The sequence below is a fragment of the Motacilla alba genome, chromosome 20, assembly GCF_015832195.1.
Source record: "Motacilla alba alba isolate MOTALB_02 chromosome 20, Motacilla_alba_V1.0_pri, whole genome shotgun sequence".
Lineage (NCBI taxonomy): Eukaryota > Metazoa > Chordata > Aves > Passeriformes > Motacillidae > Motacilla > Motacilla alba.
Window position 1 is genome coordinate 1,517,744 of NC_052035.1, and position 27,627 is coordinate 1,545,370.

At 56.0% G+C, this 27,627-nt stretch overlaps 2 protein-coding genes across 4 annotated transcripts; one reads left to right on the top strand and one right to left on the bottom strand.

Moving 5' to 3' along the window:
• Positions 1–2,843: 2,843 nt before the first annotated feature.
• Positions 2,844–5,735, bottom strand: LOC119710203 (T-cell-interacting, activating receptor on myeloid cells protein 1-like). 3 transcript variants are annotated; one of them, XM_038158955.1, is made up of 5 exons: positions 4,752–5,328; positions 4,626–4,661; positions 4,152–4,440; positions 3,639–3,920; positions 2,844–3,033 (listed from the first exon to the last, which is right to left on the bottom strand). In XM_038158955.1, the coding sequence occupies exons 1-5, from the start codon at positions 4,764–4,766 to the stop codon at positions 2,864–2,866; spliced, it is 792 nt and encodes a 263-aa protein (XP_038014883.1). In that variant the 5' UTR covers positions 4,767–5,328; the 3' UTR covers positions 2,844–2,863. The 3 variants fall into 3 exon arrangements, with proteins under 3 accessions (XP_038014883.1, XP_038014884.1, XP_038014882.1); XM_038158956.1 differs by having other exon boundaries at positions 4,152–4,421; positions 4,752–5,316; XM_038158954.1 differs by having other exon boundaries at positions 4,152–4,661; positions 4,752–5,735.
• Positions 5,736–10,389: 4,654 nt separating this feature from the next.
• On the top strand, positions 10,390–26,417 carry LOC119710198 (sacsin-like). Its single transcript, XM_038158923.1, has 7 exons — positions 10,390–10,686; positions 12,789–12,876; positions 13,064–13,166; positions 13,414–13,560; positions 13,939–15,271; positions 15,535–15,623; positions 16,110–26,417. The coding sequence occupies exons 1-7, from the start codon at positions 10,664–10,666 to the stop codon at positions 26,171–26,173; spliced, it is 11,847 nt and encodes a 3,948-aa protein (XP_038014851.1). The 5' UTR covers positions 10,390–10,663; the 3' UTR covers positions 26,174–26,417.
• The last annotated feature ends 1,210 nt before the right edge of the window (positions 26,418–27,627 follow it).

Genomic DNA, 27,627 nt, shown 5'->3' on the forward strand with positions numbered 1-27,627 from the left:
CCCAGGCATCAGATCTGAAATTACTGTGAAGGAGGGAGAGCCTTGTGTCTCACAGGGCTGCCTGGGAGAGCAGAGGTGGTGAGGAGCCGAGAAGATCTTGCTGAAGGGAAGAGAGCCATGGGCCGAGCCCTGGCTGCCCTCCAAGGCTGGGTACAACCAGCACCACTGGCTCTTTCTTGCTCTGCTGCTGGGTGCAGCCAAGCCATGCCCTGCCTGGGCACCAGCCGCACAGGCAGAGGTGCATCCCCACACTGTGCCAGCCACGGCACCGCCTGCCCTGGGCTCTCCTCACTTCCCTCTAAAAAACAGACATGACCTGCACCAGACTGCCAGGGTGCTGCCCCTCATCTGGGGGGGTCTGGCTGCAGAGCTGGAGCCCAGGTCTGAGCTCTGTGCTGGGAGCAGCTGTCAGGAGCACCAGTCCCAGTGGAAGGGTGGGGGGAGCTGGGAGGCTGTGTCACACACCTGCTGGATTGAGCATCACTTCCTCAGCCTCTCAGGCTGATGTACCTGTTGGGGTACAAAGCTGCTGGATTTGTCTGGGTGAGGGAGTTACAGGGTTTGTAGGTGGTCAAGGGCTATTTACTGTTAAAACTTATAACCTTCTGTGTCCTTTAAAACCAAACCCAAAGCATCGTGTACATGTGGATGGGTGATTGTGGGAGTACCATGACACCATTCCCCTGCTGTTAGTGTGTTGCTGTTTTAGGGTGGGGGTCTCTGGGGCTGTGGAGGCAGCAGACACCCATCCCAGGGTCTCATGTGATGTGTCCTCTGTGAGCAGTTGTCCCTGGTCCCAGCAGGGAAGCCCTGGTCCCAGCAAGAGGGAAGGTTTGCCGCACCCCTGGCCTTGGTAGGTGCTCCAACTGCACAGAGCATTGAGTGGGAGTCCCCTCTCAGACTGTTAGGGACGGCTGTGACCAAGGCAGAAGCACCAAAGTTTTCTGTCCTTCCCCTGCTGCCTGACCAGATTCCTCACAGGGACATTTACTGTTGTGTCACTAAGAAGCCAGAGAGGACAGTGGGCTGGGTCTGGCCCACAGGTTCTCCTCTGGGGCCTTTCTGAGAGTTGTGACCACAGCCAGTATTTCTAAGTCAATGAAGAATTCTTCAAGTTGAATGTTTTTCTGAGTGGGGGTCCCCAAGTCTCTGTTTCTGCCATTCCTGCCCGTGCAGCTGGTGTTGGCAGGGCTCAGCTGGAGCTATGGGAGAAGTCCCACTACGTGCTCCAGCCTCAGCTATGGGGTGTCTTCTGGGGGGGGCTGATCTGTGGCTGACTCTGGGTGCGTGGGAGCAGTTGGAGCCTCTTGGGAAACTGTTTCCTCCTCCCAGTGGAAATGGGCAGCACTGGTACAGTGTGATCCAAGGTCTCCATGTCCATGAGAGCAGCCAGCCTGGAGCTCAGCAGGGAGGGCGCCCGTGCCTGCCCCACCAGAGCACAGCTGCCTGCCCTCGCCTTCCTCCACTGCTCTCCATGGATCGCAAGCACTTTCAGGGAGGTCGGGGGGCTTAGGGCAGCTGCTGCCTGCAGGGGCACACCTGGGCCGGTGGGTGCGATGAGGTTGTTGGAAGAGGGAGCCGGGAGAGGGGTGTGACTTTGCCACTCAGGTTCCTCACTCCTCATCCTCCAGGAGAGCTCCTCGATGCAGAGAGAGAAAGACAGGAGGGCTGCAGCTTGGCTCCCTTCTTCCAGCCTAGCCCTTCCCTCTGGGGCCCGAGGCTTGCTTGTACTTGGAGGGGGGAATGGGGACCATATTGTGGAGGGAGTGTGATTATGATAACAAAAGCTTTTTTGCACTTTCATTCATTTTGCACTCTTTCTTAATTTCTTTTTTTCTGTGTTTTTGATATTGGCGCCTCCTCTCTGTGTTTTCATAATGAAAATCCTTCTGTTGTAGCCAGTGCAGCTATTCTGGAACTGTGTGTCCTGAATGTACAGAGATTTAAAGGCTCTATATATATAAATTTATAGTGGTACAAAGGTAAATTTATATATATAGATGATGGTGTGATGTGTTTTGTCAGTGTTTTAAAATAATAAACAAATGTGAGCAACAGAGGCCTGTGAAGCAGGAGTGGTCACTGTGCTGTGGGAGCGTTCACTGCAGGGCTGGAGCAGTCACTGTGCTGCAGGGCAGTGGGAGCAGTCGCTGTGCAGTGGGGTAGCAGGAGCAGTCACTGTGTGGTGGGAGGGGTCAGTGCGCTGGTCACTGCGTGAGTGCCACTCTGCATGGCTAGCGCGGTCACTGTGCAGCAGGTGAGGTGAGTGGAGTAGTCGGTGTGCAGCTGGAGCAGTCACCGTGTGGGAGCAGGCACAACACGGCTGGAGCAGTTGCTGTGTGGCAGGAGGGGTCAGTCCAGTGGTCAGTGGAGTGGTCAGTGGAGTGGTCACTGTGCAGCAAGAGCAGTCACTGCAGCAGTCACTGTGTGGCCGGGCGATCAGTGCAGGGGTCAGTGCAGGGGTCAGTGCAGTGGTCAGCGCAGGGGTCAGTGCAGTGGTCAGTGCAGTGGTCAGTGCAGGGGTCAGTGCAGGGGTCAGCGCAGGGGTCAGTGCAGGGGTCAGTGCAGGGGTCAGCGCAGTGGTCAGTGCAGGGGTCAGCGCAGTGGTCAGTGCAGGGGTCAGTGCAGTGGTCAGTGCAGTGGTCAGCGCAGGGGTCAGTGCAGTGGTCAGTGCAGTGGTCAGCGCAGGGGTCAGTGCAGGGGTCACCGCTCCGCCCGGGGGCGAAAACCCCTCCCCTCTGCGTGTTCCTGGCAGTTCCAGCGCCCGCCCCGCGGGACCCCCGAGGCAGCCGGGACAGGGACCGGGAAAGGGACCGCGACTGGCACAGGACCCAGGACAGAGATGGCGACAGGGACGGTTTATTCATCCCAGCGCGGCTTGCTGCAGGGCAGTGAGCGCGGCGGTGCCCGGCGGGGCAGCGCTGCCCCAGCCCCGGCAGCAGCGGCTCCGCGCCGCCTCAGCCGCGATGAGCCCCAGCAGGAGCAGCAGCCCGGCCGCCAGCGCCAGGCGCACGGTGTTGCACAGCGTGTAATCTGCGGGGACAGAAGGGTCCGTCACTGGGGAGGAACCCACTGGAAGATCCCAGTCCACCCACGGGGGCAGCAGGGGATCCAAGGGGACACACAGGGCAAGGGGACACCCCAGGGAGGTCCTCGGCTAAAGAGACACAAAGGGAAGTTCATAGGGAGCAAAGGGAACCCCGAGGGGGCCCCCAGCTGCACCTCCCACATCCCTGTCCCCTGGGACACCCCCTACTCACAGCCTCTCACCTATGACCCCACCAAGTGGCACCAAAGATGGAAAGGAGGGAAGAAACATGGAGCTGGCCCTCAGATGCCACTGCCAGTGAGACGATGACACCGAGCTGTGACAAGACATCTGACTGTCCCTAGGGCTGGGAGGTGCAGGGAGAGGTGTCCTTTGACCTGTCAGCCCAGCAACCCTAGTCTTTCGGTCATCTATAGGGTCTCTGAGGAGCTGGCCAGGCTCAAACTCAGGTGAAGGAAGCTGGAACCCTCTGCTTGGTCCCCTCGTACAGCTGCTTTCCTGCCCTAAATCCTTTTTTCTAGTTCCCCCAGGATGTGACAGATTGCAGGGAGGAAGAGTGGAGCAGGATGTGGCTGGGGCGATGTCTCACCTCTCACCACCAAGTCCAGGGTGTTGCTGACAGCAGACCATTCTCTCGAAGCATTGAAGGTGTAGCACTGGCAGCTGTAGCGGCCGCTGTCACCTTTCTGCACGAGGGAGAAGTTGTAGTCCCCTCGTTCCCTGGGGAACAGCTGGGCTCGGATCTGGCCCTCCAGGTACAGGAAACAGCCGGTGCTGGGGTGTGTGGTGGTGCAGTGGAACATCACGTCAGCTCCTGCAGTCAGCTCATGCCCAGGCAGGACAGAGAGGTCGGGTCTGGGCAGACGGAGCTCTGTGGGCACAGGAGACGGAATGAGAAGGGGCGGAGGGCTTTGATGTGGTGCCAGGAGCACCAGGATCTCTGTGAAGCCACCAACTGCCTCAGGCAGAGGTGAAGATGGTCCCCACCTCTCCAAGCCAGGGAAGAGGAGGAAAACCTTGTCCATCATGGAAATGGCCACAGGCATCCTGGTGTGCCCTGGGGCATGTGACCCCACAAGAGGGGAAACAGCATATCCCTCACCTTCCACAAGGACTTCCAGTTCAGTGCTTCGAGCCAGCACAGTGCCTCCCTCCAGGTAATGGCAGTTGTAGCCACCTCTGTCCTCGTAGGTGGCATTAGAGATGGAGAACTCGGCCCTGCTGCCACTCTGCTCCATGGTGTGGAGCCGGCGGCTGCCCTTGTACAGCACAAAGCTCCCATAGCTGCGCTGGCAAATGCAGCAGATGGTGGTGGAGCCTCCGGGTGGGATCACCCCTGGTGGCTTCAGGAAGATGGAGATTGTGGGGGCACCTGCACAGGGAGAGAGATGCTGCCAGCCAGACAGGGAGCCCCAAGCAGCTGCCCTGCCATGAGCCTGGGGCTGCCACCAGGCCCTGTCTCCACACAAGAGTGAGTTTTGTTCCAGGGGGCTGTGGAAGAGCCCTGGGAGATGGGTAGGCCCAGAAAACCAGTCTGGGTGTCCAAACTCCCCAGCTACCTCCTCAAGATACTCACTCGGTGTAGCCTCGCTCTGTGACACCAGCCAAGTGCCTGCAAGAGAAGCAGCTGTGTAACACGTCCGTGGAGTGTCTGGACACCTCCAGTCACCCTCTGGGAATCCCCACAGCCTCTGGCACTCACCCAAGGCCAGCACATGGGTCACAGGCAGCATCACGTCCCTCTTGGCTCCCTCTGTATTCGGCTCAAGCAGGGCTTCAGAGGAAAGCGTAGGCCAGAGGCACCAAGCAGCTGCGCGGCTTCTTGTGGCTCCTGATACAAGCTCGTTGTCACAAGCTGCCTTCTGTCCCACGGCTTGGGTTTCTGCGCGCGACTGCAGGGCTGGTGAACTGGAACTGGGCTGATGGTTGAACTGGAACCACAATGTCCAGTCACATGCCCAGGGCTGGGCCCCTGTGACAACTTAGGTCTTAGGATCCGGCAGACCTTGGAGGAAAGGCTATCAGGACTTTTTGTTTCTCTTTCTTAGATCCGGTCACTTGATGGTGAAATGGCTTCTTCTCTGCCTTATGAAATAGGGGGTTGTTTTGCAACCACAAACCCACAAGTTTGGTGACTCAGCAGAATGAAATAGGAGGGAAGGAACTTGACTTCCTTTTTGGCCTTTTCCTGGGCTACAGGGTCTGTCTTTGCAGGAGGGACAGCAACACCTCCTACCTGTAGGTCTGGGTGCACCCCACAGCGTTGGTCCCACTCCTCATCCATCCAAACCCCCTCCGTCTCACACTGGAGCAAGCACACTGGAGTCCTTACTCCAGACAGCTGCTCCCTTCCACCCACACCTGGAGCCAGGTGCACCTCAGCTGCATCTTCTCTGGGTTGGCCAGTGATGTAGACAGAGCTCCCTTTGACAATAATGAAGGGCTAATGAATCAGGGAAAGTCGCTTGCAACTCTGGATATGGGAGAAGGGAACAGATGAATTCTGGCCCTGGGGCTGTGTGGGACATGTGGCAGCTTGTCCAGGAGTCCTGCTCTGAAGGTGGCAGTGTTTGTAGCTCCCTGCCCTCCTGTGAGCAGCAGGCAGCACATCCTGTCCCCTCTGTGTCTGCAACCTCTGCCACAACTGGCCCCTGCAGGAAAAACAGGGAAGGCTCAGGGATCGGTGGGTGGGGGTTATATGGGTGTAAACCAGGGGAAAAGGCAAAGCTGTACTTCTTCCAGACACTTTTCTACCCTTTTCTTTCTTCCCCCTTCAGCCCTTTTGGTCTCCCATGAGAGATTCCATGGGCAAGGAGAAGTTTTGGCAGCAGGGTGCCCAATGGCCTCTTCCTGTTCTGGGCATCTCCTCTGGCCCCCTCTCCTGTCTAACCTCCCTTTGCCTCACCCAGCCTCAACTGATTCTTGGCATTGATGACTTAGTATTTTAGCTTTTTTATTTTACATATATTTGTAGTCCTGCAATTCTTTAGTGTATAACTCTAAACTCCATATACAGTGCTAGTAGCTGCTGCTTTCCCATTTTGGTCAGACACAACAATTGCTCTCCAGGCCTGGGAATCAAGGACACCTCACTGTCTCAGGCCCCAAGAAATGTAAACAAAAGTGAGTTGGGGGGAGAAAACTGGGGGTAAATGACTTCATTACCTGAAGCTGTAATTGGAGGATTAACCCCCAATATGCAAATGGACCAAACTTAAGTTATAAAAGTTTGGAAACCCGTGACTCATGGTCCATTTTTGGGTGTAGCCCCTGGGGGGCTTTGTCTGCCCGAAATGTACCTGAAGGCCCTTCAATAAATACAACTGCTTATTATTCCCTTAATTTTGCCTGGCCTCTGTTTTTAAGTAGCCCCCAAAAGGCATTAGCATCTCCTTGGAGAGCCTCCTTTCAGTCCTACAGTTCCCACTGACCACACCAAACTGTGCTGGGCTCACCAGTGCCCAGGGGAGAACAAGCCCTGGCCATTCTGTGGCTCTGGCCTGGCTCACACTGTCCAGGATGAGGTTGGTGGCATTGCCATGGGCCCATCCATGGGCACTCTGGAATCCTTGCTCCCCTCTCCAGAGCCTTTTGTCACATCCCTCAGCCTGACACCAACCTCGGGGTGCACATCCAGAGCCTGGGACCATGAAAAGAGCTTTCCCTCTCCATCACCACTGTTGGGAGCTGTCTGATCCAGCAGCCTGAGAGAGAGGAGGCTGTCACAGCTCCAAGGCCCCAGGTCCAAGCAGTTGTGAGTCCCCAGAAGACAGGTGGGGTCACACACAGACACAGCCAGTCCCACAGGTCTGGACAGGCACACAGGGCCTCCCACAAACAGCACCAACAGGATGTATCCCTGCAAGCACATTTGAGCTTAAATATCAAAAGCTTTAATGAATAATGTACTGTCAGAGTCCCACCACCAGAAATGGTTCTACAGGCAGTATGGAAAGATGTGGCTAGAGACAATTCCTCATATCCACTTCAGTAACTCCAAAGAACTCCCCTGTGATCTGGGCTTTACCTCCAGCTACAGCGATACCTCCCTCTGCTGTCCAAAGGTGGCTCCTCAGCAACTGCATTGCCTACAAGATGAGGATGTCACCCTCTGACAGGAGTCAATATCCCCAGCATTCCTGATCCCAGCCAGTTTAGCCCTTTCTACCATGGGACATTCTCACCCCAGAATCACAGAATATGCTGACTTGGAAGGGAGCCATCAGGATCATCGAGGCAAACTCCTGGCTACAGCGCAAATATGTGAATCAGTAGGTTCTTCTTTTTTTGGCCCTGAAAACCATTGTCACCTAACCTTTTCTTTCCAGTTTTCTACCTTCCCCAGTTTAATTCTGCAGTCTCAAGTCACTGGCTAGAGCAGAAGTATGTCCATACTAGAAAAAAAAAAAAAACAAACAGGGAAGGATAAAGAAATACAAGCTGTTTCCAAACCATGCAAATATCACAAGAAACCACCCCTGCTGCCAAAATCCAGCAACTGCTGCAGTGCTCCCAGTAGCAAAGCAGACTCCAGCAGTGATCTTTCACCTGTTCATCGGTGGGACCATCGTGTGTGTAACACCTGAGCCATGTCTCCTGACAGCCCCGCAGGCCTTGGCTGACTCTTCCCAGCTGGATTCTCCCTGGCTGTTGGTGGAGGTCTTAATCACAAACTCTAAACAATGCAGAAGCATCTCCAGACAAGCTAAGCATGAAACACTCTCTCTGCCTGTTCACACACCACCAGGTGAGCGTGCAGCCGTGCTCCCAGCGCCAAGGCCAGAGAGCAGCAAAAACCAGCCTGCAGCAGACTTCCCAGGAAAGGTGGCTTTACAAATGTCAGGGCAGACTTCGCAGCATTCTAGACCTGCCTCTGCTGAAGAGAGGCAGCAAACTCGGGCTCCCAAGGCAAGCAGCATCAACCCACAGTTCACTGAAGTACACCCAAAATTCAACATGGCGCAACATTGACTGTAATTTGTGCCACAGACACTTTTAGATTTTAACCATTAGCCTAAGCCACAAATGGTTTTTTACCTGTCACAGAAATTTTAGAACTGTGATTAAAAAAAAGCCAAAAACTTGGGAAATAATGCTGTTCAAGAAGACAAATGAAAAGACATTCCTAAGGTTAAATTTTAAAAATATTTTATATAAATGATATTTTTATCTTCTTCTTTTTTTTTTGGTTAATTTTTACACTTTAAACTATGCATTAATTCAAATACTGTGATAAAAGCATCATCTTGAATTACAAAATAGTAAAATATTCTTTTTGACAATATCAACAGGAAAATGGTTTTTTTTTCCACCTGAGTTGCTTCACATTAGTTCAGAATAATAAGAACTTATTCTTTCTTACAAGTAGATTTTATTGGTTTTTCAGTGAACCTGCATTTTCCAAAAGAGAAAAAAAAAGTTGTAATGTCGGACTTGTTTTGCGTTCTACTTCCTTTTCTTATGATCTGCCTATTTTTGCCTTTCATTTTTGGTTTCAAATCTGAGAGCCAAGATACTGGAGAATAAATGTCTCATTAGATCCCTCCCTGTCCCTCATCTCTGAACACCAGTCTTTGTCCTGGCCATGCTACCTCCAGAGAGAACTACAAGGAAGACTTTGCTCCAGACATGCAAAACTGCTCCAAACAGCCCAGGAGGTGCCTCAGCTTGCTCTGTCCACCTCTTAGCCCAGCAGATGAGAAAAAGCAGGGAAGAGAAGGGTCAGTTTTATTGTATCTATCAAGAGAAGGACTCATTTTACTTACCTCTTCTCATGGTATAATCTCAGACAACAACTGAGCCTCACACATGATCCCCGGGGGGATGGTGAAGAGAATCAAATGGTCAAAGTGAAAAAAAAGTCCCTTGTAGTTTAAGATAAAGTTGTTTAATAAGGGAAGGAAAAGCTGCACATGGAAGAAAAGCAAACCAAGGGATTCATTCCCCACCTTCCACTGTCAGGTTCACCCATCCCCAGGACAGCCTGCCTCCATCACGGTTACAGTGACTTGGGAGGACAAATGGCATCACCCAAACATCCCCTTCTCTCTTCCCCAGCCTTCCCTGTGAGCACAACGCCATCCTCTGGGGCAGCAGCAGCTGTGTCCCTCTGTCCCCCGGCCGGCCAGAGCTCCTGGCAGCACTGCAGGACCCATCCCCACCCCTGCAGAGGGGGGACACGGAGCACAGGCCCATGGATATCTGCAGTGCCACCACAGCTCTCAGGGTCACAGGGATGAGGGTCTTGGAGGAATGGGAATCTGCATTGAGAGGGGCCAAAGCCGTGGAGCACTGACCTGAACGCCATCGCACTCAGCAGCAAGGTGAAAGAAGGAAGAGCTGACAAGGCTTCCCTGCAGAGGTGCCTCACTGCATCCCCTGAAATTTGTCTTACATTTGCCCCAAGTCACTGTGTCCTGCCGGTTCCTTTTTCACACATTCCAAGTGGTCTCACGTCTCTGTGGTCTTTTTGCCCACGCTCTGCTGTCCAAGTAGCCTCAACGTGGTGTCCTTGTGATGTCGTGTGGTCCCCACATGGTCTGTAATAGTCCGTGGGGCTGAAATTTGTCTTATGTGATCTCAACAGTGCAAGTGATCTCCATATGGTCCCATGATCCATTAGATACAGCCCCTTCAACCAGGACAGTTTGGGTGTTTCTGCAGGCCAGTCTGAGGCAGGAGACCAGGCCCTGATGGCCCTGGGCCCACAGCAGTGTCCCACATAGTCACAGACTACATCCCTGTAGCCATATCCCCACGCATTCCCATACCACATCCCTGGAGGTGTATCCCTACATATTTCCACATCCCTGTGGCCATATCCCCACGTGTGGGAAATGGATGTGTAGAGAGTTCTCAGGATTGGACAGAAGGCCCACACAGTATGCATCCATATGCAAACTTTGAGATAAGAGATGCTGACTTAGAAATGCCATGGAATAAGACGGATATTGTTGAGAAACAAAAGGAGCTAGAACCAACTTTCAAAAGATGGCCTTGCAAACAAGACTAAATACTTTAGAGAAATAGAACTATGAAAGGCGCATTGTAGTGGGACCCACGAGGGGTCGTTTTAGATGATTGGCTTTAAAGCATCTACAACATGGTGTGGCTAAACCTGATAGGCCAAGAAACACTTAATAGTGTATTGTAATTAGGAAATAGTTGGCTTCTGATTGTGATGGCATGAATTATAACATCTGTATTATCTCACCCTTCTCATGAGACTGAAAAGAGAATAAAAGGTTTTAAAGAACCTCTCAGTTACCCCATCTCTAAATCAGAAAAAAATATTATCCAACACCCACATATTCCCATACCCCATGCACGTATCCACATTCCCATATTCCTGCCCCATAGGCAAGTTCCCGACCACTGCCTTTCATGTCTCCTTGCTCCCCGCCGCTATTTAAAAAAAAAACAACCAAAAACTCGGAAAATGCACATTTTCCCGAATGTGAGTCAGCAGCTGGGAAACGAAACTCTCTGTCCGGGAGATGACACCAGGGAGGCGGAGCAGCGGGCGGACCCGAGCTCCGAGCGCACCAGGCACCGGGCAGCAGCAGCAGCAGCAGCAGCTCCGGGAGTGGGCAGGGGTCTCCTGCAGTGCCCACCATGGCCCTCAAGCAGCCAAAGGCGTGAGTGGGTCTGGGGGCATCACTGGGGTTTGTGGGGGCACACAGGGCGTGTCTGGAGCATTCGGGGGGTCACGGGGGGCTGTTGGTGGGGCAGGTGGCTCGAGGGGTGCTGGGGAGAACTGAAGGGTGACTGAGGGAGGTTGGGGCTGCAGCAGTCAGGGCTCACACGGAGGAGTTTTCAGGGGCTGCTGGATGTCTTGGTTTTCACTGGGAGAGAGAGAATTTTCTCCCCAGAAGCTGCTCCAGTGCTGGTTTTGGTATTCAAAGTGAGAACAAGGTTGGTAGCGTGCTGAGTTGGAGCCCTGTCGAGCTCACTCCAAATCAAGGACTTTTCAGTGTCCCTTGCTCTGCCAGCAAGGGGAGAGCATGGCCAGGAGACCCGACCCCAACAGGCCAGAGGGATATTCCAGACCACAGAACCTCTTGCCCAGTACAGAAACTGGGAGTGGGTTGGCCAGGAGGCACCGATTGCTACTGGGGAAGAGGCTGGGCATTGGTCAGTGAGTGATGAGTGACTACGGGGCACTGCTGGTTTCTCTCATGTTTTATTCCGTTCTCTCTCCTTCCCATTACTATTCTTAATAGTAGTCGCAGCAGTAATGTCAATATATTTAGTCTTGTTTCAGTTACTTAACTAATCCACTCGCGGGCTTTACTTTTTCTGGATTCTCTCCTCCATCTCACCAGAGCAGCAAGCAGCTGCATGGGACTGAGTTCCTGGCTGGGGTTAAACCACGACAGTCCTTCTTGGTGCTCAACTGGGGCACAAAGGTTGAGATAACAACAGATCTGAGGAGAGTGTGTTAAAACACAGTTGTAAACATCTCTCATATTTACTTAATAGCTGTGGGTCACAGTTTGCTCTTGGAGCTCCTGCCCGTGTGCTCACAGGTGCATTTTATAAAACCCTTCCTGGTGTGTGTGGTCCCGTGGGAATGTTCATCCTCCCTGGCTCTGGGCTGAGGTCATCATTCTGTTGTGGTTGTAACACGGGGCTGTGGTACGAGAGGACGGCTGGAGCTGAATCGAAGCTGCCGGCTGTGCTCAGCATTGCCGTCCCCGCCGGGCTTCGGGAGCCATCCAGTGGGAACTGTCAATAATTACACCTTTAGGCTTTTCTCTTGCGAGAGCCAAGCCATGGGACAAATCTTCCAGCTCAGCCTTTCCTTTCCCCTTCCGTTCCCCATCCCCTTCCCTTCCCTTCCCTTCCCTTCCCTTCCCTTCCCTTCCCTTCCCTTCCCTTCCCTTCCCTTCCCTTCCCTTCCCTTCCCTTCCCTTCCCTTCCCTTCCCTTCCCTTCCCTTCCCTTCCCTTCCCTTCCCTTCCCTTCCCTTCCCTTCCCTTCCCTTCTGTGGTTACCCAAACCCTCAGGACAGTTTAACCCCTGCCTGCAGCTCATCCCATAAAGCCACTCGCTGTTCCCAGTGGGGGAGAATCAAAAAGAAAAGATAAAACCTCTGAACTGACACAAGAACAGTTCAATAATTCAAGCAAAACTAAATACATTGATGTTACTGCTGCTACTAACAGTAATGAAAAGGAGACAGAATGGAATAAAACCCAAGGGAAACCAGCAATACCCAACAGTTGCTCATGCCCCACTGACCAATCAGTCCCACCCATCCCACAGCAGTGACTGGTGACTCCTGCCCAGCCCCCTCCCAGTTTCTGTACTGGGCATGACGTTCTGTGGTCCAGAATATGTCTCTGGCCAGTTGGGGTCAGGTCTCCTCGCCATGCTCTCCCCTTGCTGGCAGAGCATGGAACACTGAAAAGTCCTTGACTGGGCTCCAACTCACACAATAGTGTGTAACTGACACTGTTCTCATGCTAAATCCTGAATGTAGCCCTGGACACACTTCTGGGAAGAAAATTAACTCTATCCCAGTCTAAACCAGTGCTCTGGAGCATCCCAGGAAGAGATAGGGGTTTGGGGCAGTGTAGTTGTTGTCCTTGGAGGTGGTTGTTTCAGTTGGTCCTGGAAGGAGATGGGGTCCTTGACCCTTTCCAAGCAGAGGCACATCCTGTGGGATCCAAGGAGGATGTGGGTGTCCTGGTCACAGAGCCTCCCCCACACCTTCTCTCCCTCTCTCTCCTTTACAGGGAGACCTTCTGCCAGCGGGCACCCAGCTTCCTTGACTACCTGCACAGCATCCTGCAGAAGTACCCGGATGGAGGGCAGATCCTCAAGGTCAGACCCCCAGGGAACTCATCTGTCCAGGATCTCCTGCCCAGCAGGGCAGAGTTACCGCAGGCAGTGGGGCTGGTCCCTGTCCAGCACCAGCCCCAGGACCTTGGTGCCCAGCTGGGAGAGAGGGTCGATGCTCTTTTCAGGGCCTGTAGGGCCCAGGTGACTGGGCACTGATCTCTAATTCCAGGAGCTGGTGCAGAACGCGGACGACGCCGGTGCTAACGAGGTTGTGTTTGTGTCTGATGAGCGGGAATTTGACATCACCGGAGGGGGACTGGAGGGCACTCAGGGTGAGAGGCACTGTGGGCAAACCAGATGAAGACCTGGGGTGGCACTGGCTGGTGCTGGGAGAGACTGGGGGAACTGGAACTGGTGAGGGGTTCTGGGATGTGCTGGGGGCACTGAGGGTACTGGGAGGACTCAGTGCTACTGAGGGGGGTTTTGTGGGACTGGAGCTTGTGGGGACACTGAGTGTGAATGACAATTCCCACTCCATGTCCCAATTCCCCCTAACCCATGGATGGTGCTGACCACCAGGCCCAGCTCTCTTGGCCTACAACGATGCTGTGATGTCGCCCCGGGACTGGACAGGGATTCAGCGCCCGGGGGTGTCACACAAGCGGGAGGATCCCCGCAGCGTGGGGCGCTTCGGCTTGGGCTTCATCTCTGTCTACCACCTCACCGGTGAGTGGCACTGGTAGCCTCAGCTGGGACTGAACTGGGGATGTGGGTTTTACTGGAGGCACTGAAATACAGGTGCTGGGGAGAACTGGGGGGCAGCTGGGGAGTGGAAAATGGAGGGCTGTGTCCAAAGTGAGGAAACCTGAAGCATCAGGAGGCTGGAGGGAGGCTGGCTGGCAATGGAGAGCAGGGCTAGGGGGACAAACTAAGGGAGGACTGGTGAATTGGGATTAAGCTTTGGATCGTGGGAAGCACCGTGGGGATAAACTTGAGGCCATTGGGTGCACATTTGGGGAATTGATGGGTTGGGATGATCTGGGAAGGCAGTGGTGCAGTGGTGTCCATGTCATCTCTGTGGCCTCATGGTTCCCATGTCTCCAGACCTACCAGGTGTGCTGAGCCCCCCGTACTTGGGGGTGCTGGACCCCAAATGCCAGGTGCTGCCTGGTGCTGGCAAGCGCTGGGACATCTCTGAAGCCCAGGACCTTCCTGGCCTTTTCGAGCCCTTCTGGGCTGGGCTGGAAGCTGTGGGACGACACCGTGCCTCAGCCCAGGGCACCCTCTTCCGCTTCCCCCTTCGCCGGCAACCCTCAGAAATCGCTACAGGGGTCTCCAGTCCTGAGCGCATCTGCAACCTCATCCAGACCTTCCTCACAGAGGCCCCTCTTGCCCTCCTCTTCCTCCGCCATGTCCGCCGCGTGGCCCTGCACCGTGTGACCCCTGATGGGGTCCAGACACTCATGGGAACACTTGTGGCATCCCCTCAGCCTCTCCCTGTCCCGGTGCCATCAGAGGATAAGGGGCTGAGTCTGGTGTGGTGCCTGGTGGCTCTGCATGGGGATGGGGTGGGTGCTGTGAGCGAGTGGCTGGTGGCCACAGGCAGGGACACTGAGGGGCCAGCCATGGCTCTGGGCAGACGGCTGGGGTGCTGCCCTGAGCTGAGCCTGGCACACCCCCTCCACGGGGCCTGCCAAGGGCGGCTCTGCTGCTTCCTGCCACTGCCAGCCACTGATGAGATGGCCACAGGGCTGCCCGTCCATGCCAGTGCTCCCTTTGCCCTCTCTGATGATCGCCGCCACCTACGCTGGCCCGAGGAGGGCAAGGAGGGTGAGGAAGATGCCCGCTGGAATGCTCTTCTGCTGCTCGACCTCCTGCCCCGGGTCTACAGCCACTTGGCCGCCGTGGCCGTGGCTCTGCCCGGTGCAGATGCCTACAGCCTGTGGCCAGACCCCGAGCGCACGCCGAGCTCTGGCCGGATCCATAGCCTGGTGAGCCGTGTGTGCCAGGAGCTGGCAGCTGCCCCCATCCTGCTGCCTGCCGCAGACAGGGCGGCGGGGCGGCTGCGGGCCCTCGAGGCTGTGCTGCTGCCAGAGGCCGCGGGTGATGTGGCCACACGGTGGGCGGTCCAGGCCTTGCTGGTGGCAGCCGGGGAGCCAGTGGCCGAGGTCCCACCCCACGTGTGGAGGGCGCTGACTTTGGGGATGCCGAAGGGTCTGCGGGTGGCCACGGCGGGACACGTGCGGGAGGTGCTGCGGCACCACGGGGCCGCAGAGCTCCCGGCTGCCGGCTGCCTCTCCCTGCTGCGCTACGTGGCCGGGGATGGGTGCCATGCTGAGCTCCACGGCCTCCCCCTCCTGCCCCGTGCCGACGGAACCTTCGTGGCCTTTGGAACTGCATCAGCCGTTGTCTACGTGGACACATCTGACTGCCCCAGGTGAGTCCGCATCCCCCGGCAGCTCCGTTCTTGCAGAGTGGGCAGGACAGCTAGGTGTTGTCACAGCAGCCACAGTCACAGCTCTTGCTCTTGAATTGGGAAGGGGAGGCTTGGCTAAACCTGGATATTTGGCCCTGGATATTTGGGCTCCTCACTGCCCTCCTTCTCTTACCAGTGTCACCAAGTGGGAGCTGAGGCAGGTTCCCAGAAAACTGCTCCCCATTACCCCTCTGATCCCCCAGCACCTCTGTTTGTTCCCACAGGGAGCTCCTACCTGGCTTGGCCGGGTCCTTCCTGCCCTCAGACCTAGAGCCAGGCTTGGACAGCCTCCTGCGAGGGATTGCCAAGAAGGGTAAGAGATGGGGGTCCCTAGACCACCTTTAGGTCCCCTGGTTGCTCCCCCTAAACCCCAACATCTTCAGACAGTCTTGAACACCTTGGGGCTCCTCTGCAGCCCCAGTATCTCCCTGTACGCCCCTGTCTCTCTGGGGATCCATGTCCGTGCTGTTCTTCCACATTCCCCTGTCCCCTCTGTGCTCCCTCAGGTCCTGGGTCTCACTGTGTTCCTCCTCTGAAGACCTCTGTGCTCCCCAGTACTGGTCCCCCTAACACCTTTTTACCTCCCATATCTCTCTCTTATATCCCCACCCACCCTGGGGTTTCTGGGTTCTCTGTGCTTTTATTTAGAATATCCACCGTCCCTCCAGAGCCCAGGTCCTCCCATATCCCATATGGGGGCCACCCATCCCCTGCAGGTTCTTTCTCCCCCATCCTGTGTCCCCCTGCCAGGTCCCGGATCTCACGTGTTTCTAGTGCAGCCTCTGCTTCTTGTACACAGGTCTCTTCCCCAACCTGGTTCTTCTGGATCCAGCCGTGACTATACAGACCCTGCGCTTGGCTCTGCCTCCCACCTGGACATCTCAGTCTTCAACCCCAGTGACGTGGTGCCCAGCCCAAGGTCCCCCCCAGCCCCCAGCCTCCTGGTTCCCAGCCCTGTGGCAATTCCTGGCCCACATGGAAGACTTGAGCCCTCTGGAGGGACTTCCTCTCATAGCCTTGTCCTCACTGGACGCCCCGACTGTCCGTCTGGCTCCACTGATACCCGAGTCCTGTCTTATCTTCCAGGCATGGGAGGACCAGCTCCTGCCACTTGCTGTGGCCTCTGTGCTGGAGGTCCTGGGTTGCTCTGTGGTGCCACCAAGCATGTGGCACCGCTCCCTGTCCCACTATGTCCTGCCTCCATCTCCCCTCAATGCCCTGCGGGCCCTGGGCAGGCAGGAGGCTGCAGCACTGGCCTCCCGCATGGCCTCGCTGCCTGATGCGGATGTGCTCACCCTCCGGCACTACCTGGCAGATGTCCCATCCCTGACAAAGCAGGACATGGCCACTCTGGCAGCTCTGCCCCTCTTTCGGCCACTGCCCTGCTTGGCCACCCCACAGCCCATGGAGCTGGTGCCAGCCGCTGCCACCCCGGTGCTGGAGCCAGAGCTGGAGCTGCCCCAAGATGTAGTGCTGCCAGAGGCCATGTTGGGGTGCTGGGATGATGCTGACCGGCGGCTACTCGGGAGGCTCCAGAGGCCCCTCACCAGTGCAGCCTGTGTGATGCTGAAGGCTGTCAGAGCCGTGGCCCAAGGTGTGTATGCAGGGCGAGCAGCTGAGACACAGGCTCTGCTGCTCTGGGTACTGCGGCACGGAGACACTGTCTTTGCACAGAGCCCCCTGCTCCGGCAGGCCTGCAGCACGCTGGCCTTCCTGGAGACCCCGGACGGCCCTGCATGCCCGCAAGACCTCTATGACCCCTGTGACAGCACCTTGCAGGCACTGCTGGGACCTGAGCGCTTTCCTCCCGCTGCCTTCCACGATCCATCTGTCCTCCGTGCCTTGAAGGCTGTGGGCTTGCGGCATGGTGAGGGGTGCCTGCTGCCCTCAGACATCCTGGCAGCTGCAGCAAAAGTCAGTCAGGGTGGCATGGCAGCTCTGGAGAGGGCTGAGGCACTGATTACAGTCTGCAACCACCCCAAGGCACTGGATGGCTTCAGCGCTGCAGAGCTTGGGCAGCTCCAGGCCCTGCCATGGGTGCCGCGGTCCAAGTGCACAGGAGAGCCTGGGCAGCCCTTCCTGGCCCCCAAGGAGCTGCGATCCATGCAGTACCAATCCGTGGTGGGGCTTGCCATGGCCCTGACTGATGTCTTTGTGCCAGAGGCAGAGAAGAAGCTGGGGCTGAACCAGACCCCACCGCCGGAGAGAGTGTGGGAGCAGCTGAGAAAGCTGGCGGGGCGCAGAGACATGGATGAGGTGGGTCCCGCTCTCCAGCCCATCTACTGGCACATGCAGGAAAATCTGAAGGCCTTTGGGACTGCCCCGGATGGTGCTGTTGTGTGGACTGGGTCTGGGCTTGTCCTGCCATGTGATGCTGTGCTGGGCTATCCTGAGAAGCTGGAGCTGGGGATGCTGGTGCCCCGGGTGCCCCCTGACTTCCTGCCCTACTGCTGCCTCTTCAGGGCTTGGGGGGTGGCAGACGGGGTGAGTGAGGAGAGGGCGGTGTCAGCCCTGCACTCCTTGGGGCAGGACATAGACAGGCGCAGCTCCAGAGCAGGCACTGACGCAGAGTTGCAGGTGGTTGTAGCTGTCCTGGAGTGGCTGAAGAGGCGGGGCCACCAGGGCAAGGGCACTGTGCCCGTTCCTGTGAGGATCCCGCAGGGCTCAGGCTTTGCCCTCTGTCCAGCTGCCTCTGCCGTGTACCTGGACATGGAGCTAGAGGAGGAGGAGGATGTTCAAAAGGTGGTGCACGAGGCAGTGCCTTCCAGCACAGCCATGTTCCTGGGCACGGAGTGTCTCAGTACGCGAGTGCTGGGCCCGGAGCCATTCACAGCCTGTGGCCCCTCAGAGCCCATCACCCGACGCCTTCGCAACATCCTCCAGGAGTACGGCGAGGAGGGCGACCTCTTCACAGAGATGGTCCAGAACGCAGAGGATGCCAGCGCTACCGTGTGCCGCTTCCTCCTGGACCTGCGGTGCCGCAGAAAGGCCACCTCTGGGCTGCTAGACCCAGGCATGGTTGCCTGCCATGGCCCAGCCCTCTGGGCCTACAACAATGCCCTGTTCACAGAGGATGACCTCCAGAACATCACCCGGATTGGGGCTGCCACAAAGGAGGGCCAGACAGGCCGGATTGGGCGCTTTGGGCTGGGCTTCAGCTCTGTGTACCGTGTCACGGATGTGCCGGCAGTGCTGAGTGGGGAGACACTGCTCATCTTTGATCCCAATGGCACCCATCTGGGCAAGCACATCTCCAGGGCCAGCTCCCCTGGCATCCGCCTGGACTTCTCCAGCCGACCACACATCCTTCGTGTCTTTGCTGAGCAGTTCCAGCCCTACCACGGTATCTTTGGGTGCCGCCTGCCTGAGCCAGGACCCTTTCCAGGGAGCCTTTTCCGCTTGCCTTTTCGCACTGAAGAGGAAGCTGTGACATCGCAGATTTGCTCTGAGGCCTTTGGTACAGAGCGCATCCAGTCCCTTGGGACTGCTTTCCTTGGCTGTAACCGGCTCCTGCTGCTCTTCCTGAAGAAGGTGAAGGAGCTGTCCCTGGAGATGCTGCCAGACACAGCCACTTCTGCAGAAGATACCATGCCTCTGGCCACGCTGCAGAGAAAGGAGATCCGAGACTTGGGGGCCCCTGGGGGTCCCGCAAGTTGGGCAGCCATTGAGCAGCTCTCAGCCTGTGAGGAGGAATCCAGGACCACATGGCACTACCTGGTTTTGGTGTGTCAGGGTGATGGGGAGTTGCTGGAACTGTTTCACCAGAACACACAGGCAGGACTCCATCCTCCACTTCCCATAGCTGGTGTGGCCCTTCCCCTTGCACCTACCGAAGATGGCAAGTGGGCGCCATGTCTGGACACTGAGAAAGGGCAAGTTTTCTGCCACCTTCCCATGCCGGTCATGTCAGGGCTGCCAATCCACCTGCATGGGGCCTTCAGCATCCTTTCAAATCGCAAAGGGCTGTGGGACACGGCAGAGCGGGGCAAGTGGAACCGGGTGCTGCTCCACAATGCCGTGCCGATGGCCTGGCTCCAGGCACTGGACCATCTCCGTGCCATGCATGAGGCAGGTGAGTTGAAGAACTATGAGTATCATCTCTTCTGGCCAGACATTAGCACTGCCCGTTACCCCTTTACAGAGGCTGTGACTGGTTTCTACCAGGCTGTGGCAGCCAGGAGTGGCCCAAGACTCTTTTCCGATGGCCACTCCTGGTGCTCACTGCAGGACGCCTGCTTCCTGCACCAGGCTGTGGAGAGACACCCTAAGCTGGGTACTGTGGCGCAACGAGTCTTTGCCATCACCGTGCCCCGTCCCTTGCTGGCTGTGGCCTTGCCTGGGAAGGTGCAGGAGGGCCTCGGGAAGGCTCTGGATGCTGGAACCTATGACTGGAATCGCTTTCTCTGTGAGCTTGTGCTTCCCAACTTGGAAAATCTCCCTGATGTTGACCGGAACCTGCTGCTGCTCCATGCACTGGATATGTCTCATGAGGATGTGGACAAAGTGCTGCAGACAGTGCCCTGCATCCCTGTCACCCCTCATGGCCACCTGCAGCTCATCAATCACCTGGTGCATCCCAGAGGCCGTGCTGCCCCTTTATATGACCCTGAGGATGGGCGCTTCCCCACTGGGAATGCCTTCCTTTCCCTGGAGAGACTAAGGCAACTGGAGAGGCTGGGCATGGTGAAGAACACCGTGGCTCTGCCAGAGCTGTTGGAGAGGGCAAAGACCGTACAGCTTGTCTGGACCAAGGATCATGCCCAGGGCTGCCAGAGGGCTGCCTGCATCCTTGAGTTACTTCATGACGCAGTGAAGAAAGGAACAAATGGCACCCTGCAGGCCGCTTTCCAGACTGTGCCCTTCCTCCCTGCTGCACTGCGCGATGGTGACCCTGTGCTGCTGCCAGCTGCCCAGCTCTACCATCACCGCCATGACCCACTAGTGGGACTCATCCAGCCTATCTTGGCTCCTAAAATGCTGGGGGAAAACTTCAGCCTCTCCGAGGAGGTAGCATCCTTCTTGGGGCTGGACCGGCAGATACCATCAGCTCAGGTCCTTGAGCAGCTGCGAGCACTCTGCCATTTCTCCAACACTCTCCCTTTGGAGACCCTGCAGCACAGCACCAACTGCTGCTACAAGCACCTGGACATGCTGCTCCGGGAACATCCCTCCAGCCGGGATGAGGTGGCTTCTGCAGTGGCCCCAGGGGAGCCCTTCATCTTGGTGGGTTCCCGTTTTGTGCCAGTCACAGCTGTGGCCAAGACACTGTCATTTAAGGCTGCCCCATACCTCCATCGGCTCCAAGAGCAGTACAAGCCCTACAGAGAGCTCTGGGAGTGTGTGGGACTGCGCCACACATTCACCTGGGATGATTATGCCCGCGTGCTCTGCATCCTGGCAGAGACACATGCTGGAAAGCCGCTGCCTGCCGCAGAGCTGCATCTGGCCCTGCGGCTGGTGTCTTGTGGCTTGATGGAAGATAGCAACCAGCCAGATGCCTGCCAGACCCAGCAACTCTTTCTGCCTGATGAGGAGGGCATTTTGCACCCACGGGACAAGCTCTACTACAATGATGCACCATGGATGTCATTGGACAGAGATGTCTTGCTGTTCCATAAACAGCTGTCCCGAGAGGCAGCTCTGCAATGTGGGGTGGCCACCATACGCCACCGAGCACTGGAGAGGAGTGAAATCATCACTGATCGCCTGAGCCTCTGGGCACAGCCATTTGGTGCCCATGAAGATTTGCCAACGCGATTGAAGAACATCTTGAAGGAGTACTCTGCATCTACTCCTGATATGGTGAAGGAGGTGCTCCAGAATGCGGATGATGCTGGTGCGGGACTTTTGCACTTTGTGTGGGACCGCCGGAAGCACCCAGTGAAGGCCACTTTCAGTGAGGAATGGAACATCCTGCAGGGCCCTGCCCTCTGCATCTACAATGACTGCCCCTTCCAGGAGCAGGACATTGAAGGCATTCAGCGTCTGGGGGTGGGTGGCAAGCAAGGCCGGCAGGATGTCACAGGCAAATATGGCCTTGGCTTCAACACTGTCTACCACTTTACCGACTGCCCAGCCTTCCTGTCTGAAGACAGTACCCTGTGTGTCTCTGATCCCCATCTCTACTACATGCCCACAGCTACAATTGAGAAGCCTGGTAGTATGTTTGCTGTCAACACTGACTTCAAGAAGAATTTTCCTGACATTTATGACACCTTCCTACCATCCTTCTTCAACCTGAAACAGGGCGTCCTTTTCCGGCTGCCGCTCCGCACTGCAGCTGAGGCTGCCAGGTCCAGGGTGTCTGACATGGTCGTGAGAGACCAAGACCTCAATAACATAGAAGAAACACTGGCTAAGGAAGGTGAGGACTTGGTGCTCTTCCTCCGGCATGTCCACACCATCATCTTCTCTGAGATCCTCCCAGATGGGAAAGAGTTGGTGGAGAAGCTGCGGATAACCACGGAGCTCACGGAGGATGATGCAAAGTTGAGACGGGATTTTCAAGCAAGATTAAGTCAAGCCATGGATGGGAACAGCCCCACCCCTCTCTCCTATACCATGAAAGTCAAAAATAGCAGGGCCAAGACCACAAGTTTGTGGAGGGTGATCTCCCAAATTGGGGTGCAGGGTGGGGCTGAGGAGTCTCCAGTGCCTGAATGGCTGCCCTATGGGGCTCTGGCTGCCCGCCTGGAGCCTCTGAACCAAGTCATGGGCAGAGCCTTCTGCACCCTCCCACTGCCCTTGGTCACTGGGCTGCCTGTGCACATCAACGCCAACTTCTCTGTGGATGCAGCCAGGTGCAGTCTCCGCTGGGACAAAGGCGGCACAGGGGCAACCTGGAATGGCTTCTTGCTCCGCTGCTTGGTGGTTCCACTATACTGTTACTTTCTCACCAGGCAATGGGAGGCTCTGGAGCCAGAAAAGCTCCAGTATGGGTCCCTGAATCGCTGCAAGCAGCACCTGGACTCCCACTTCCTCCAGTTTTTCCCTGTTATGAAAAGGGTGTTGCCTATCTTCCAGGACATGGTGAGAGGGGTCTACAAGCACGTCAGTCATGCACGCCTGCCCCTGGTGCCTGTGTACAGGAAGTCACTTGGCATGGTGACAATAACCTGGGCATCTCCAGGTGGAGAGGACATCCTAACAGAGCCATACTTCCTCAAAGAGATACCTCAGCTAGAAGTCCAGAAAGTGCTGGAGCAACTGAACATGAAACTGGTTCCAGCATTCCCCCACCTGCAGCAGATTTATGAGGAGTTCATTGAAGCCCAGGTGAATGCTGTTGTCTTAGGGCCAGCCTCTCTTCGGTGCTTCCTCAAGGCCCTGGCTCTGCCTGTGCCCTGCACACTGGCTGAGACACCCCTGAGGACCCCAGAGAGCTGCTCCTACCTGCTGCAATACTTAACAGGATGGAACAGGCAATCTCAAGGTACTCACAAGGATGGGGACAAGGCAGACCTGGAAGGCCTGCCCTTGCTGGCCACAGAAGATGGCCTTCTGAATGCTTTCAGCATCCATCGTCCTGTCTTCAAGAACTCCTTTGCCCACCTCTTCCCCAAGCACAGCCACCATTTTGCCCAAAAGTGTATTCCTGAATGGATCCCACCTTGCTTTGTTAAGGAGCTTGACCTCCCAGGGGCCACACCACTCATCCAGGAGGCATTGGGTCAGTGGGAGTGGACCACAGAAGGGGAAGAGTGGCTCAAGGGGCTGTGGACCTTCTTTAACAGTGTGGTCCTCTCCAGGACCTCAAATGTGGACATGGAGGAGTCATTCATGAATCATCTGCAGAATATGGCAGTGCTGCCTATTCAGGGGAGTAACCCAGACTCAAAGCACCTACTGCCACTATCCTCCCTCTCCAGGGTTCTTTTTGAGTGTTACTCTGAAGTGGGAAAGGTGCTACACAAACTGGGCATCCCTGTGCTCCAGCAGTCCCTGCTGCCCTGGGGATTTGCCAACCGTTGCCTGAAGCCAAGGGCACTGCAGGTCACAGATGCCAGGGCTGTAGTGGCCCATCTGGCAGACACAAGAGATGATCTCTGCTGGGGGGATTTAGGGGAGCAGGATGTGTCATCCCTGATGAAGTTTGTCCAGCAGGGAAAGCTGGATTCCCATGCATTGGAGCAGCTCCAGCACCTGCCTCTCTTCCCAAAGTTTGGGGGGGACTATGTAGCTGTGGCCCCCTACCGCAAGGTGCTGTTTTTCCGCCCACATTTCCTGCAAGTGTCCTTGAGTGCCCAAGCCCTGTATGACTTGGACAAAGACATGCTGCTTCTCACACCAAGCCCGGTCCACATATGGCTGGCTGAGCGTTTGAAGTGGGAGTTCACAGATGACCAAAAGCTCTTCATGGCTGTGGTACTTCCCCGGCTGTCCCAGCTCACACAGCAAAACCTCATGGAAGCTGTACGATTGTTCTTTGTCATGAAACCCATCTGTGACACTCAGAGCATGGAGGCCATTGTGGCAGCTTTTCAGAAAGTGGCCTTTATACCAGATGCCTATGGAACACCGCACCTGGCCTCCTACTTCTACCATGACATGCCCTCCTTCCATACCCTGCGGCTCCAAAACCGCTTTGTGCCTAAATCTTTCTTTAAGGAGCTATGTTTGAACCAGAAAGAAATTGAGGATTTCTTCCTTGAGGCAGGTGTCCGCACCAGCCTCTCCGCAGAGGATTTTGTGGCACTGGCTGAGGAGATAGAGCGTGAAGCCACTCAGGCTACATGCCATGCTGCAGAACTGCTGGAGCGACAGCAGGAGATGATCAAGCAACTTGCAAACCTGTTGAAAAATCCTGAGTCAGAGGGTTTCCTGAGGAAAATTGCCTCAATCCAATTCCTGCCTCCACTGGATATCCCCCCAAACTTGATGAACCTTCACCCTCCTTTTGCAGACTGCACTAAGGCCGTGGCTCTGAAAGGCAGTGTTTCCTATTGCAAAAATGTGGCTGAGCTCCTGTGGACATCAGCCACCATCCTGCCAGAATCCCTTGAACTTGATGAGATGTCCCTGAAGGCCATGGGAGTCCTTGTAGAGATACCCACTTCCCTGGTGGTGGCCAACCTGGAGCATGTGTGCAGGGCAGCTTGCTCGACAGAACTGCAGGTAAAGACACGGGCCAAGGTGCTCTGTAGCATGTACAGCTTCCTGCAGACCCATCTGAAGGAGGTGGACGCAGAACACCTCGCTGAGCTGCCCATGGTGCTGGCCAAGTCATGGGACATGGCCAGGCCACGGCACGTGGTGACATCACTGCCGGATGAGGCTGACTTTTACCCCTACCTCCTCACGCCTCACCCTCACATGGCTCTCTTTGGAGATCTCCTGCAACACCTTGGGGTTGTCCTTGTCCCCACACTGACTCACTACAGCTGTGTCCTGGCCCAAATCTACCAGGAGAGCCATGACAGTGGAACCCTTTCCAGAAGCCAGAAGAAGACAGTCCTGCTGGCCACACGGCATTTCTTCCAGCTGCTGCGGGAGGAACCGGAGCCCCCTGATTGCTCTGCTGTGGCTGAGCTGTACCTGCTGAGCACTGCTGACTGCCTGGAGCTGTCCCACAGACTGTGCTTCAATGATTGTGTGCCCTCAGAGACCGCTCGGGCCCTGGAGAAGACCTTTGTGTTCATGGCTGCACTGCCAGTGTCTGGTTGTAATGCCAGGTGGCTGCTGCAAAGGCTGCCACCACACCTGCGGCCACAAGCGCTCTCAGAGGTGACAGAGAAGCAGCTGGAGGAGGGTGGTCCACAGCCATGTCACCTTGGCTCTCAGTGCGCTGTGCAGAGGCATCTGCAGACCCTGCTGGTATCCCCGTGGTTTAGGCTGGGGCTGGAGTCCCTGCTGCAGTGGCAGACCCACAAGCCTATGATGGGAATGGAGGGGGATGGTGGCTTTGCAGTGGAGCAGGTGAAAGTGCAGTGCTGCAAGGACATCCGCACTGTGCTGGTGCACAGTGGGGCAAAGGTGGAGGGCAGCTCCCAGTCACAGGTTATCCATGTGTGCTCATCTGGTGGTGCCCAGCGGCTCTTCTACATCCGGCATGCTGAGATGGTGCTGAACCGGCAGCAGCTGAGGGTGGTGGAGACCCTGGCGCAGGAGATCAATAACATCCTGGGTGGGCAGCTGAAGGCACGTGCTTTGTCTGTGCTGCGTGAAATGCTGGTCTGCCAGGAGCCACAGGATATTGCCTTGGTTCTGGAGGAGAACAATGTGGCACTGATAGGGGATGCACCAGAGCCAGAGAAGAGGCTGCAGGAGGAGGCTGAAGCTGTGGCAGAAGACAGGCCATGGAAGGATCCCAGCCTGGCAACCTTGAGGCCTCTGCATGGTGTCAGGGGGGCAAAGGTGCAGGTCCAATACAAACCTGGGAGCACCGCTTGGCACCACAGGCAAGGAGGTGATGGCTCCTGGCTGAACAGTGAGGAGCTCATGGTCCTGACTCCGTCTATCCCCGAGGCCCTGCGTTGGCTGTGTCAGGCCACAAGTGACCTGCAGGCAGCCCGCAATGACATCTGGCACTGCTGCCCCAACTGGGTCCTCTTCAAAGTGCACCAGGCCCTGGAGAAGGCACTGGTGGCAGCCGTGCTTTGCCGCGGTGAAGCCTTTGCGGGCCATAGGGGGCTGATGGGAATGGCCCAAAGGCTGGAGGCAGAGGAGCCGGAGCTGAGGGGCCTTGTCCTGGATGTGCAGTGGTTGTGTGACTGTGGTGTGGACAGCAAGGCCACACAGTACCCGAGTTACCATCCCTTTCCCATGACCCCCAGTGAGGCCTTCCCCAGCGTGGATGAGGAGGAAGTCCTGAAGCGGGCACAAAAAGTGCTGGTGACACTGAAGGACCATGTGGGCAGAAAGTGAGAGGTCCCTACTACAGGGCATGGCACCTGGGCCAAGGGACCACCAGGCCCCCATCAAAGACCCACCATGGACCTGTTGTGGAATCACTGTGGACTTGCCACAGACTTGCCACAGGCAATTTCTGACTGTCCAGCCCTGCTAGGGGAGTTTTGGTGGCAGATGAGGGCCTAGACCACTGGACATCACAGAGTAGCCTGAGCCATTGGCATGTATTGAGTGTGTAGTAAATAAAGTGCAAAATAAATACTGCAGTGCTGGTAGATCCTTCATTGACAGTGGAGTCAGGGACATGAAGAAGTTATGGGCAATGGGTGTTGAAGGTGGAGGTGGTGATGAAGGAGTTTGGAGAACTGTGGTGAGTCAATTTTGGCTAGCCAGGTGCCCACCGAGCCACTCCCATTACTTCTCCTCTTTGACTGAAAAGGAGAAGAAAATGTGATAAAAATCCCATGGGTCAGGGACATCACTCACCAATTACTGTCACAGTCGAAACAGACTCACCTTGGGTAAACTGATTTATTTTATAACCAATTAAACAGAGTAGGAAAATGAGAAATAAGAATAAACCTTAAAACACCTCCCCCTACCCTCCCTTCTTCCCAGACTCAGCTTCACTCCCAGCTCTTTTACCTCCTCCCCTTGAGCAGTGCATGAGATGGGGAATGTGGATTGTTGTCAGCTCATAACCCTTGTCTCTGCTGCTCCTTTCACCTCACAGATTCCCCTCTCCATGGGAGACAGTCTTGCACCAACTTTTTCAAAGTGGGTCCTTCCCATGGGCTGCAGTCCTTCCCACTCTAAGAACTGCTCCAGCAAGGTCCCTTTCCATGAGGTACAGTCCTTCAGGAACAAACTGCTCCAGTGTTCTACCAGCTCCTGCATGGACTCCTCTCCACAGAGCATATCCCCTGCCAGGAGCCTGCTCGAGTGTGGGCTCCTCCCAGGCTGCAGCTCCCTTCAGGGCATCCCCACCTGCTGTGCTGTGGGGTCCTTACATGGGGTGCAGTGGGGATCTGTTCTTCTACTCACCTGCATGGGCTATGGGTCAAAATCCTCCTCCCTATGGGCTGCACCACGGGCTGCAGGGGAATCTGCTCCAGCACCTCCTCCTTCCCCAGCCTTGGTGCCTGCAGGGCTGTTGCTCTCACATCTTCCTCCCTGCTACCTGCTGTTGCACAGCAGTGTTTACCCCATTTTTAGTATCTAATCACAGAGGCCCTCCCAGCATCACTGGTTGGCTCAGCCTTTGCCAGTGGCAGGTGTGTCCTGGAGCCCTCTGGAGACAGTTCTGCCTAACACGGGGGCAGCTTCTGGTGTCTCCTCATAGAGGACCAGACCTGGCCATGCAAACCTGTGACAAGGATGATGAGGTAGTACCAAAGGGAGCATGAGGGTCTCAAAAAAAGCTTGAAGTAGGGGAAGCAGCAAGAGGAGCTCAAATTTCAATGAGCTGG

What these genes read in the sequence shown, in the direction of transcription:
- LOC119710203 (XM_038158954.1), bottom strand. Translation starts at nt 4,782, where the DNA reads ATGCTGCCTGTGACCCATGTGCTGGCCTTGG. An exon ending in ACTGGAAGTCCTTGTGGAAG is followed by an intron (nt 3,921 to 4,151) that starts GTGAGGGATATG and finishes CTGTGCCCACAG; the next exon opens with AGCTCCGTCTGCCCAGACCC. An exon ending in CCTGGACTTGGTGGTGAGAG is followed by an intron (nt 3,034 to 3,638) that starts GTGAGACATCGC and finishes CTGTCCCCGCAG; the next exon opens with ATTACACGCTGTGCAACACC.
- LOC119710198 (XM_038158923.1), top strand. Translation starts at nt 10,664, where the DNA reads ATGGCCCTCAAGCAGCCAAAGGC. An exon ending in GCCCTCAAGCAGCCAAAGGC is followed by an intron (nt 10,687 to 12,788) that starts GTGAGTGGGTCT and finishes TCTCCTTTACAG; the next exon opens with GGAGACCTTCTGCCAGCGGG. An exon ending in GACACATCTGACTGCCCCAG is followed by an intron (nt 15,272 to 15,534) that starts GTGAGTCCGCAT and finishes TTGTTCCCACAG; the next exon opens with GGAGCTCCTACCTGGCTTGG.